This window comes from Lepidochelys kempii, chromosome 1, assembly GCF_965140265.1.
Source record: "Lepidochelys kempii isolate rLepKem1 chromosome 1, rLepKem1.hap2, whole genome shotgun sequence".
Taxonomy (NCBI): domain Eukaryota; kingdom Metazoa; phylum Chordata; order Testudines; family Cheloniidae; genus Lepidochelys; species Lepidochelys kempii.
The window spans coordinates 336,019,779-336,032,299 of NC_133256.1; the positions used below are offsets into that span (position 1 = coordinate 336,019,779).

General features: G+C 43.9%; 1 protein-coding gene across 4 annotated transcripts in view; it reads left to right on the forward strand.

Annotated features, from left to right (window-relative positions):
• FRMD4A (FERM domain containing 4A) overlaps nucleotides 1–12,521 on the forward strand; it is a 573,140-nt gene that overhangs the window by 267,708 nt on the left and 292,911 nt on the right. For 2 of the 4 annotated variants that reach the window (XM_073328712.1, XM_073328718.1), the window contains exon 1: nucleotides 3,451–3,627. The exons of the other annotated variants lie outside the window; for them this stretch is intronic. In XM_073328712.1, coding sequence (XP_073184813.1) covers nucleotides 3,535–3,627 — 93 coding nt within the window. In that variant the 5' untranslated portion in view covers nucleotides 3,451–3,534. Of the gene's footprint in view, nucleotides 1–3,450; nucleotides 3,628–12,521 lie in introns of those variants that run through there. 4 annotated transcript variants of the gene reach the window in all.

Sequence of the window (12,521 nt, forward strand, 5' to 3'; positions counted from 1 at the left end):
GAAATGTGACTCTCGTGTTTCAGATATAACACACACCCATGCATTTTGCATCAGTAAATTATTTTCTTTCCCCTTTTCATTAAGGACAAAAAGATGTCAAGTCTGATCTAGTAATAGATAAGAATGTAATTCTCTGTGATGCGTCATTACCACAAACCACTGTTTCCTGGCAGCGTGCAATTAGCGCTGGAGAGCCTCTGTCTGATTAAACAGTTTCCCCTTTCAGCAGTTAGTAAATACCTCGTGTCTCTGTTGTGGGTCTTGTGGTGAGCCAGGTCAAGATGCTCCGTTGGAGCAGAGTTTGGATTTGATTTGATTGTCCCACTCTGTTTTACCACTCTGTTTCTCTCTAAGTTTTAGGCTAGACATGAAGGAAAAGGTTCTTAACAGTTAGAACAACTTTACCCGTGTGGTAGACGAGGTATCTGACTGACCCACGGATCTGGGATCAGAGGGAGCTTCCGAATGGGGATCTCCCCTTATGGGGATGTCAGCTGCTGCTAGTCAACCATCCCCCAACCAATGGGGAAGAAGGGGGTGGGTTGAGGAGACATAGTTCCATCTCACCAACTCTACTGAGAGTGCCTTAGCTTGTCAACAGAGTCTCTTATGCAGCACATTACCCGCACACGCTCACAAAACCCCACTGCCAGGGAGGTGGATGGGATGGGACGGGACATGCTGAAGGCGCTGCATCTAGGGCAAATTCCCCTAAATCCACAACGTTTAGGCAACAAACCCCCACCCCCTGTGTGGGGAAGGAGCCCATGGAGTTCTCCTCCCACCTGGCCATCTGCTCTGGGCTGTTCTATGGGGGGGGATCTGACCCATGGTAGGAGGGGAACCCATTTTTCCCAATTTCAAAGCCACTTTGCTGTTGTGGGTTCGACGGCGCAACGTGAACATGGACATGGGGAAGGGAGGGGCGGTGGGGAAAGGAGGAGAGAGAAATTAAGAGAATTAAGGCAGATGGCCAGATTCTCCTCCCATTTAGCGTAACTCCATTGACACCAGTGGAACTGCTCCTGATTTGCAGCATTGTAAGTGAGAGAAGAATCAGGCCCATTGTGGTCATTGGGCATACAGGGTGCCTGCTTGTGCCAGCCCTGCAGTAGCTTACAGGGCGGTGGGTGTCGTCTATCACTGCCCCTGACCCCCGCTACCTGCCCCTTGCCATTGTTCCAAGCTCCCTTCCATGGCCTCAGTTCCTGGCCCGCCCCACTCCTTGCCTCCTGACCATGGCGCCCTGGGCGGTTGCCCACCCATACTGCCAGCTCTGAGTGGGACTCTTTGACCCTAGTGGCTAGACCCTATTGAGAGTCTGAGTCTGCTGCTACTGAGTTAATGGAGCTGGTCCACCAGCTCAGGTCATAAAGACTCTTGCTTGTAGAGTAGCCCTTGGGTCCAGTCACTTGCAATGACTCATCCAGGGATATCGTTACACCCTCGCTGCAGAAATGTGAGAAGAAATTGGGGAAGGCATAATGGAAATGATGTAGGCCGGAACCCTGAGAACCCAGGTCCTTAAATTAGATTACTGGAGAGATCTCTGCTAGCCCTGCTGTACATTTTATGGTCTAATGCCTGAGGTTCTGGCTCAGACATGACTCATCCCTAGTCAGACAAAATTTCCAGTGGGCCAGATTGCCAGTCCTATTAGACTGGTGTAAATCGGAAGAAATACTATTGATGTCAGGGGAGTGACTCCCCAGTTTTTGGTGTCAACAAGAACAGCATCTGGCCTTTAATGTTTGGTTCAAACAGGGAGTGGTTAGCATTGGAGAGAGATTTTTAATTGTCATGAAAAAAATACTTAAAAAAAAAAAATTGAGTCATAACCTGTAACCCTATCCCTAGTCTCTAGAAAGAATCTATATCAGTCAGCCATGCTTAAGACATTTCCATCTTTTCCTGTCTCTCTCTCTCTATTTGGCAACACACATATGGAACTAATTAGGAACAAAGGCTGATTGTTTTTAATATTTGGAATTTCCCACATTAAGCTGCTGCTTTTTCTTTTTTTACTGCCTTATAATGCATGCACATATGCTGGACAGATACATTCTTTTCTCTGTTATAAATGGTGTGCTGAAGGCCACATTCCCAATACCTTCTTTTGGGCTTTTAGACGTGAACCAAAAACACAAACAAAAGAAGTAAGACATTCAATTGAGCACTATCTGTAGGAGAAGAGATTAATCTCTGAAGCTTATCAGAGATCTGGCCAAAACTGGACTGATCTTAAAGAAAGAACAGTGAGCCAAATTCTGCTGTAGTAGACCACGTGAAATAAAAAAACCAGCGTGGAGTTGGTGGAGTGACTCTCAATTTGCACAGGTTAACTCAGAAGCAGATCCATCCCAGTACCTGTAACAGAACGTGAAAATAACAGAATAGACCTTAAAAGCAATTGTTAAATCACATATATTTGCTTTGGGGCATTTCATGGTGTTTGCAGAAATTGAAAGAAATTTGCCAAAGCTCAAATCACCTCTGTACCAGTAAAATGATGGATATTCTTTCAACATAAGAGTGGCCATACGGGGTCAGAACAAAGGTCCATCTAGCCCAGTATCCTGTCTTCTGACAGTGGCCAATGCCAGGTGCCTCAGAGGGAATGAAAAGAACGGGTAATCCTCAAACCTCTTTTATCTTCTGTAAAAGAAAATGTGATCCTCTTCTACTGTACAGTTGGATTCCAAGAGAAAGCAGAAGTACACACTAAGACTCTGCTTCTGTACAGAATGTGTTACAGTAAAGTCCAGTTAACTTATTGTTTTAGTACTGGTGAAAGTAGCAGACACTTCTAAAAATAGGCATATAACTTTATATGTTTCCACTGGTATATGTGTGCATGTATAGTTATAGAGTGTGTGTATATAAATGTGCACTGTATTCATACACATAATATATACGTGCTAGATATAATATACAGTCGGGGGGTGGGGTATTAACTGAGCAGATTGGAGAATCCTTTAAAGTCCAATTACTCTGTATGTGCTCCCCTATGTCTAGAAGAGAGTAATATCAGAATGTAGGATTTAACGTTAATCTCTGCACCAGATGGTGATACACCAGATATTCTTTTTAAGGTGAACATGTGATCTACTGTACAGCAAACCAGAGGGGTCTGCCATCACGTGATGAAATGTATAAGAAGTCTGATAGAGCTTTGATTAGACAACTGACCTGGTTACCATCTGTAGCTACAAGAAGCGAGGTTGACATTTTTAGAACATTCTCCCCAGAAGCTTAATTCTTCCACCTCTCTGGCACAGCAATCCAGCTGAGCAAACTACACTGAGTGAAACAGAAGGAAGCTAAAGATATGCTGCTTAAAACATGTTAAGGTTGCAGGGATTTTTTTTTTCCTTCCTTCAAAACAAGCCACATCTTGACTCACATGGTCTAAAATAAAAACCCACTCAGCTATTTGATATTTGGGAAATCTGCAGGAGACTGTAAGTTATTTCAAAGGAAGCTTCTCTCTGCTCTGAACACACACTCACTCACTCACTCTCTGAGCTCTGCACTATGGTAGTGCAGACAGCTGTGACTCCCGGTAGGACCCGAAGACTTTTGTTCAAAATACCATATGGATCACTGAGAAGACACAGTGTGGAAAGGGTAAGCTATGATTTCTTTGTACTAAGTAAATGCCCCAGAAAATGGAGATGGTCCCATTGTATAATCTTTTAACTATTAGTAATCAGTACCAGTGGGGGCTGTGTGATAATGTGTAGAAGTCAGTAGTAGTGAGACCTATTTGATGATGTATAGTAATTAGTACAAGTCAGAGACTATATGTTAATGTATGATAGTAATCAGTGCTAGTAGGAGCTATAGGATAATGTGTAGTAATCAATACTAGTCAGACTTCATGGTAATTCATGGTAGTAATCCATGCTAATGGCATCTATAGGATAATTCCTAGTACTCAGTACTGGTCAGAGACTGTGAGAATGCAGGATAGTAATCCGTACTAGTGAGGTCTATAGGATGTCTGGTAATCCATATTAGCTGGAGCTGTATGATGATGTATAGCAGGAATCAATACGAGTAGATGCTATATGATAATGCAGCATAATAACCAGCACTAGCAGTGATGTATAAAAGTTAATTAGCACTCATGGGGGTTATATGATGCACACTAGTAAACTGCATTAATGTGCACTATACAATGATGGCATTGCAGTAATCGGTACTAGTGATGGCGATGTGATAACACACACATAAACATCCCTGGGTAAATCAGATGGCGAGGGTGGGAAGTTTCCTGTTTCCAATGTGTGGCGGTGAGGAACAGAGGGAGCAGGTCACTGCGAAAGTGTCAGGTATGCAAGTGCTTGTTAAGGAAGGCATCCAAAGTTGTTTCTTGGAGCCTCCCTGTGCTCTTAGCTTCAGGAAAGAGGTTTCACTCTGTGACCAGCAGGACAGTGGGGTGGGAGGAGGTATTGTTTCATATTCTGTGTGTGTATATAAAGTCTGCTGCAGTTTCCACGGTATGCATCCGATGAAGTGAGCTGTAGCTCACGAAAGCTCATGCTCAAATAAATTGGTTAGTCTCTAAGGTGCCACAAGTACTCCTTTTCTTTTTGCGAATACAGACTAACACGGCTGTTACTCTGAAACCTGGCACTCTGTGACCGTGCACAACAAAGTGACAGAAGATGGAAAAGTGAAGGTGTTTTTAGTGGTTTTAACAGCATGCCTCAATGGCTCTGAAGACACTGGCTATCATTTGATTTTTTTAATACAATAGGGCCAGCATCATAATTGCATTGCTAATTTCCTGAAAGGACAGCTGTGGTGCTTTGAGCCAGGGGAATGAGATCCCCTTAGCTTTGAGGAATCACAGAGATGATAAAATGGCTGTAGTAAAAACAAGCCTCTTGGCTGACTGATAACATCGCACTTGTGGAAACCAAAGAGGACAGATATGTGTGTGAGCTAATGAAAGCTAAAGGCTGCCTTTAAATCATGGATTAACCCCACTGTGAACTGTCCAAAACCCAGAAGACTTGGGAGTTCAGATGGAAGTGCTGTGTTGCCTGAGGGAGATAGAGACTACTCTTGGTGTGTGCACAATACCTACCCAGGCCAATACATCTTACAGCACTTAGATCTCCCTCAGTTAACGTACGCAAGCACACTTTGCATACTCGTGGCTTTTTTGTGGCTTGGCTCTTGCAGAGCATGATTAAGACTAGAGGAACATAATTCGTAACTGATTAATGAATTGTGACACCTTTATAAGTCTGCCTTGTCTATATGATCGGAAGGTGAAAAGCTCCCCTGATAAGCTGGTCCTGTTTGCTTATAATGTATTCAAAGATGTCACCCTAGTTAAATTTGGGCTTTGACAAATTAAAGTCCTGATGCTGGGAATTGCTGAAAGACCCTCGATTCCTAATGGAGTCAATGGGCCTACGTGTGTGAGTAAGGACTACTCACTTAAGAATTACTGGGTCAGGTCGTCTCGGTCTTTGGGGCAGGGACTGTCTTTTTGTTCTGTGTTTGTACAGCACCTAGCACAGAGAGGTTCTGCACCAGGATTGGGGCTCCTACAAGCCATTGCTATCCTAATACTACTAATAATAGTAATAATTAATAAATACATAATAAAAACCAATAACCTCTTTATATATAGTAGTTACATAGGATAAAATGTAGAGTATTCCTGTCTACATATGTACACTCATAGAAATAGGCCCTGATTCTGCAATGTGATCCTTGTGCATTCGTCAGCCCCCTTTGGTTTCATTAGGGCTCTGCACGGTGGTAAGAGTCCACCTACATGGATCATCTTGCAGCAACAGCAGGGAAAGATTCCCAGAGATAAATACCATCTACACAGCAAAGAAACCCAACAACCACAGCAGCAAGTCTTAGAGCCTGGGTCGATAGACTCAGGCTTGTGCTATGAGGCTAGAGTAGCAGGGTAGACATTCCTGCTTGGGCTCTGAGACCCACCCCCCTCGCTAGTCCCATGGATCGTCTTGACTGCTATTTTGAGCCATGCAAGCCCATGTCTGTAGACACCTGAGATTGCTGCCACAGAGGGTTTTTTTGCAGACCAGACCTATCCTCCAGCTCCTGAGATTTGTAATAAGGGGGGTGTGACTCGCAGGAGCATGAACTTTATTTCCTGAACCCAGTCACATGACACATGAAGTGTCTAGTGACTTCATGGTCGGGATTACAAGAATGTGTGCATTGCCTGAAGCCAAAAACTCAGGCACTGCTTTAAAATTCTCTTCCACTTGAAATAATTGCTAATTCTCCCAGCACAGGTGAGCTCTCAGCTGACATACTCAGCCCTGCACCAACTGCCACACTCAGTCCTGGGGCAGGGAGGAGGTGTGGCCAGAGTGTGGTATGCTCCAGCTATGCTCAGGTGGCATATGGGCCCCACAGCTGCCAAAAGTTAGAGCAGCCCCTGGGCTGCTCTCGTGAGCACTGCAGTTCGTAGCAGTGCAGGTCTGGGGCTGAGTGCAGGAGAGTATCTGAGCCTGTTTGTTTCATTATCCTTTGGGACTTTTTATTGTGCTGAAGTCTTTATGCTCATAGAGACTTCTGAGCCTAGAGATTTCTCAGCAGAAACCTCTTGCCAGATGGGAGAGTCGCCTGGCTCCTCTCTCCAACACTATCATCAGCCAGGGCTTCTCCCACTCCACCTCCTCCTTACCTACTCACAGTAGGGAGCATTGAGCACTTACTCTAAAGCACAAGTAGAGTATTGGGCAAGTAGCCATTGCTCTTCTCACTATAGCCTGAGTCACGATCTAAGCAGCCCCAGTGTGGCAGAGAAAGGGCTATGACAGACAAGGCCTTAGGCAAGAAGGTGGAGGGGAGAGGGATACAATAGATATGGACCGTTTATCTACATGCCCGTGCCATTTAAATATATAAACATGGAACCCAGCCTCATTACTTGGCTAATGACTCCTAGGCTTTGTGGCCATGTTGTGTCTTGGGGAAGGATCTGAAGAAGGATATGGCCTTACAGATCAGTGCAGGGACTCTGGGTGGAAGGGCATTGTGGAAGAAGATGCAGAGATGTCTTCATGAGAAGCTGGCAAACAGGTGGACAAGGTCGGCATTGCTGGTCGAGCGGAAGGGTCTGGGAGCAACAAAAGCGGACAAGTAGAGGGGGCAGAGAGGTGAGGAGCCTTGAAAGTAAGTGTAAGGAGCTTAATAATAGCTAATTACGTGGTAACAACTGGAACATACTATTCACCTTATAGGGTACAGTACACACATGTATGTGTCCATAGTATATCTCGCACATGGGTGTACATACATGACGAGAGAATATACATAATGGTCGGGAGTGAGACATTCTGTAGTGCATAAATCATAACTGTCCACAAGTGAGGCTGAGGGTCATAACTCATCTGCAGCACAGCTCAACGTGACTTATTTAAGCGCCTCTCCTAGCTCACTTTTCACTGTTCTCTGTAGCGACACTAATATGAATGTACGAGGCAACATCAATGCTAATACCGCTTCTTAGGTTGTCTGCTGGCTTCGAGGAGCTCTCTGAAACCACATCATGTATTTATATAAAGGAAGAGTGAGCACTGGTGGTAGTGTGGAATACGACTTCTGATGGCTCTCTTTACGTGTACAAGCTTAGGATCAGCCTCAGCTGTAGGTATTTTCAAATGAATGAAAACGGTTTATTTCGCTCATCCCCACTGTGTAATCCGAGATTGGTTGGTTTGTTTTTTTTTTTCAATCAAAGGATGTAGCCGCACCCATAATACAGGTTAGTGATCAGGTAGAGCATAAATAAAATGAATATTCTGAGAAGGAACATGTTTGCAACAGCTCATACCTCTTCTTTCATCTACTGTCTGCATCTCAAGTCAGCATTGTTGTCTGTGTTACAATAATTCTCAGAGGCCAACAACCAAAATTAAGGCACCATTCTGCTACGTGTTGCACAGACACATAGGAAGAGATGGATCCTGCCTCAAAGAGTTTACACTCCAAATAGATTAAACAGATTAAGGTTGGGAGAAAGGTGCCCTATTTTACTAATGGGGAGCTGAGACAGAGAGACTAAGCACCTTGCCTCGGGTCATGCAGAAGTCTGTGTCTGAGCTGGGAGATGAGACCAGATCTCCTGAATCAAATCCAGTGCCTTACTCCTTCTCTCTTGGACATTTTGTTTTCCCCACAAGCCTTATATCTAGTGGTTAACAACATAATATACATAGTTAATGGCAGAGGATACTATTCATATAAGATTATGTACATTGGCCGGGTGCGAGAGGAAGATCTGTGGAGTGTTGTTAATGTCTAAACAGACATGCCTGTTGCAATGAAGTTTCTGTTTCCATCGTTGCAAGGAGCTGTTTAAGAGCACATGTTGATTCCTCATTTCAAGGCTTCATCAGCTGTTTTCCAGTTGCTGGAATCTTGCTCAACACATGCACAAGCCTTAAGACAGAAAGCCAGCGAAGAAAGCAATGCACGCAACCATAGCAAAGTCTGCCACCTCCTATTCGTTCAGACCTTGAAGGGGTGGCACTACAGAGGCTGTGGGGAAAAAAAGGAAAGGCAGACTCAAGGTTAAATGAAGGGTTTCATATATGAAATACTTCAAGACTGTAAGAAATGAAGTCAATCAAACAGACGTTGCTGGAAAAGTGATTTTAAATGAGATGCGACAGTTTGCATCCATGCTTCTTAACTCCTGGTCCTCAGCTGGTGTAAATCAATGTAGTTCCACAGATTTCAGTGGAAGTCAAGAGTGCTATGCTGAATTATGCCAGTTGAGGATCTAGCCCTATTGGCATTTTATTCTGGTCAGCCTATTATCAGCCTGATTTCTTGACCCTTTCCATTTTGCAGCTGCTGAGAAGGATAAGCTAAGAATTTAGACTGCAGCAAGGTGCCGCTGAGCCACAGGCCAGAACTCTGTTGTTGATAACACAGATGTAAATCAGCAGCAACTCCACTGATGTCCTTCCAGATTTACATCCCTGTAACCAACTGCAGGATTTGGTGCAATGTCTATGATGCTTCCATTCCAAATGTACATCCATGCGTAGTCGTTAAAACATAACCACACAAAGATAAATCCTTAAGTGGATATTTATTACTATTAAAAGCAGACAGCAATGAAACTGCAGAGACAAGTCAGCATAAGCTCCCACGTTATCACAAACTTCAAATACATTAGAATGCTGGAGGAGGCCTCGTTCCTTCTATAAATAAATTTCTCTTGAGAAGAGAGAGCTCTCGGGGCAGATGAGATTCAGCCTTCGCGTCACAGGCTAACTCCATGACAGTTTTTCCCACGCTATTCCACTAGCTTATTGTGACCTTTGCTTTTGGAGAAAGAATATTGTATTTATTACTCATTTTCCTTTAAGTGATTGCAGCCATACACTCTTGTCCCCAATATATGCTGCTCTTGTACAATCTGCTGGAAATATTACTCTCCTGGTCCACTGACTGGTTCTTTCTTTTTTCTGCTAGACAAAACATAATTCACAACACTTGTTTTGTTATTTAAACGTCTTCCAGCATGGATTCTGGAGCAAAGCAGAAGGTAACCTAGGATGGGTTCTGCTCTACTAACCGCTCAGTGGTGCCTCCTTGTGGCTCATCTGGGGACTTAGCTCTGTTGCCTGGTCCGACACGCCTTCCTGCTGTTACCCAGCCTGTCATTTCCCTCAGTTATTCTGTGGTCTCTCATGCACCGGGAGCTGCAGCTCTTTCCTCTTCATGGCTTAGCCCTCCAGCTAAATAACATTAAAGTTCTCCCCCCTTCCAGGGTATCATCAAAGTCTGCTTCCAGACTGCTTCCAGCCGGCCCAAAATGGCCTATCCCTAGTGTTTCAGAGTAACAGCCGTGTTAGTCTGTATTCGCAAAAAGAAAAGGAGTACTTGTGGCACAAGTACGCCTTTTCTTTTTATCCCTAGTGTGTCACTCCAGCAGTGACTTGTAGGGGAACCCGGGCCCACCATCTACACTGGGTTCCGGTCCAGGGACCCTCAACCCAGCAACTGTGGGCTTTTACTCTCCCAGACCTCAACTGCTCCTTCCCTGGACCGCTTCCTATTCTTCCCCCTTGTATCTGGGAGTATGACTGCAGGTTTCCCCCCTTGCAGCCTACTAACTTCCTCTCTTTATAGATCCCGCCCAGCTGAACTTCATTAGCAGTAAGTCCTAGCACTCCCTGGGTTTCCTCCAGGTGCAGCCTAAGGTTAATTGGCCTGATTTACCCCTTCAGGCCTTGTGTACGGTGGATACCGCATCACACAAACTTTGGTACCAGGAGCTGCAGTAGGAGCCTACCCAAGTGTAAAAGATGGGATGGTTTTTGTGGAATTCTTGCGGGGCCGTGCTGCTCGGTTGTAAAACTCTTTCATACAGTATAGGTGAGTAATGGTGTCAGCAACTGAGCAGGACCCACTACAAAGCAAATTCCCCTAGAGAGAAGCTGATCCTTCCAGATCATAGCTGAAGTCACTTAAACGCAAATTTTCAAAACATCACGCATCAAGCCCTTTGCGTATTTAGAGGGCTTTGCCTGAGCGTCTCCTGTGAAATGTGTTGAAAATGTGCCTCTTGTGATTTTCACCAGTCCAATAGACTGCCTGGGTGACAGTGATACCTCTTTGCAATAGAGCTGTTCAAATAATGGGGAGAACTAATGATTTTTGGGGTAATTCAGTGGAGGAGCTGCCTGGAACAAGAGAGAGAATCTGGTGGCTATGAACTTCAGTAGTCTTTTCTTGCAAGGTGCTCGGATCTGAAGGTGAGGAGTATGGTGTATATATACCTGGGTAGATGAAAAAATGCAGTATTTTGTGACATGCATTATTTGCAATGAATTATTCACTAGCATTAGGTGACAAATAATTGTGTATCGAAGGAAACTGAGGGGGAGGATTAGCCGATTAAAACTGCCACCAGTATAGTGCTCTGATATGAACACCACTTACGGTTGCTGAAGCATCAGTTGTATCTGTTTAATCTGATGTTTATTTTTTCTGACTTGTGCATGAGAATTTTAGAGCAACTGGTTTAATTCGACCTATGCCTAGATATCCAAATGAGTGGATCACCAATGGTTAGTTGAAAAACATTCTATTTTGTGATACTTCCAAGAGCTGTAACAAATCAAAATAGGCTTCTCTGTGAAAGAGATCAGGAACTGTTCCTGATTTATTCCTCCTAAAAGGTAGGCAAGTTAATAACACAAGAGGTTAGAGAGCAGCATCAGCTAAATAAATAGTGATGGGCGAACCGCATAGAGATCAGTTTTGGGGTTCTACTCAGATAGGCCTCCCCACAATGAAGTTTAACTGAATTATCCAAATCTTTCAAGGCTGGAGAACTCATGACAAGAAGCTTTTCTGTGCAATTTCTGGGACTTCAGCATCTCATATTGATCAGAAAATGAAAAGCCTTTCTCATTGCAATTTGGTACTTCTAGTCCAAACCTTGGCTGGAATCCAGAAGTACAAAGACATGTAGCAAAGTAGGGGTTGGGGTGAAAAATTATCTGAATACTTCATGTCCTGAAAAGAGATTTGGTAAAAATTCAATTCTAAAAAAGGGCAAAGGCTTGGAGGAAGGAGCCAGGGGATGGCTCTTACTTTTTATGCACTTATTTGCTCATCCCTGCTAATAAGCCTAATTAAAAGGCTCATAGTGCTAGCTATCAATATGATACTACCATGCACGTTCCTTATACATCTCCAATACCAGCACAAAGCTCTTGCATTACAGTTGGGTAGCATGTTACCTGGCTACCATCAAGTACCACCCTGAGTCCCAGAGACATAAACTAACATGTCAGGGAAGTCACCCAGAGGTCCTCTTTCATATGAAGACTACTTCCTGTAGGGATAGTGATTGATTGTGAAGATCAGTACAGAGGTGCTTTGGGTTGTGTATTTAAAAGATTGGACTTACTCACAAGCCTCCAGACTGCTCTATATTTTAGTCCAAATTCAGAACCAGGCCTGGTCCATCTGCGGTGCATGCATTACATAAACCCACAACTGGTTTTGAAAGCCCCCACCTGGATCACTCTAGTTCCCACTGACCTTTGAGTGTTATTAAGTGTGATTATGTGTTTTTTTCTACTTCTTATTTTCTTAGATACTCCTTCTTCCTTCATGCTGGGATACTGTACAGCCCGTCTTTTTTTAATGAGCATCCAAGGAGGGGCACACAGGTTTGGATAAAATAAGAACTGAATCCAAAACTTCACTCAGCCTTTTTTTTTTTTTGCGGGGGGGGGTATAAAAACATATGACTAATTATTTCCCCCTCCATTATTTTTCATCTTTATGCATCGGTGGCCAAGTGGAGGCACTTCCATTATATTAGTGATGTTTGCACCAACTCCGGTTTTGGCCTCAGAAGCAGAAGCGATGCCTTGAGAGAGGCTATGCTGGCTAGATAGCTCATCAATTTCCATTGGTATCAGAGATTTGGCCTCTTCTTTCATCTGTTTTTTTTGGTTGGTTGGGGTTTTTTTTTGTTGTTT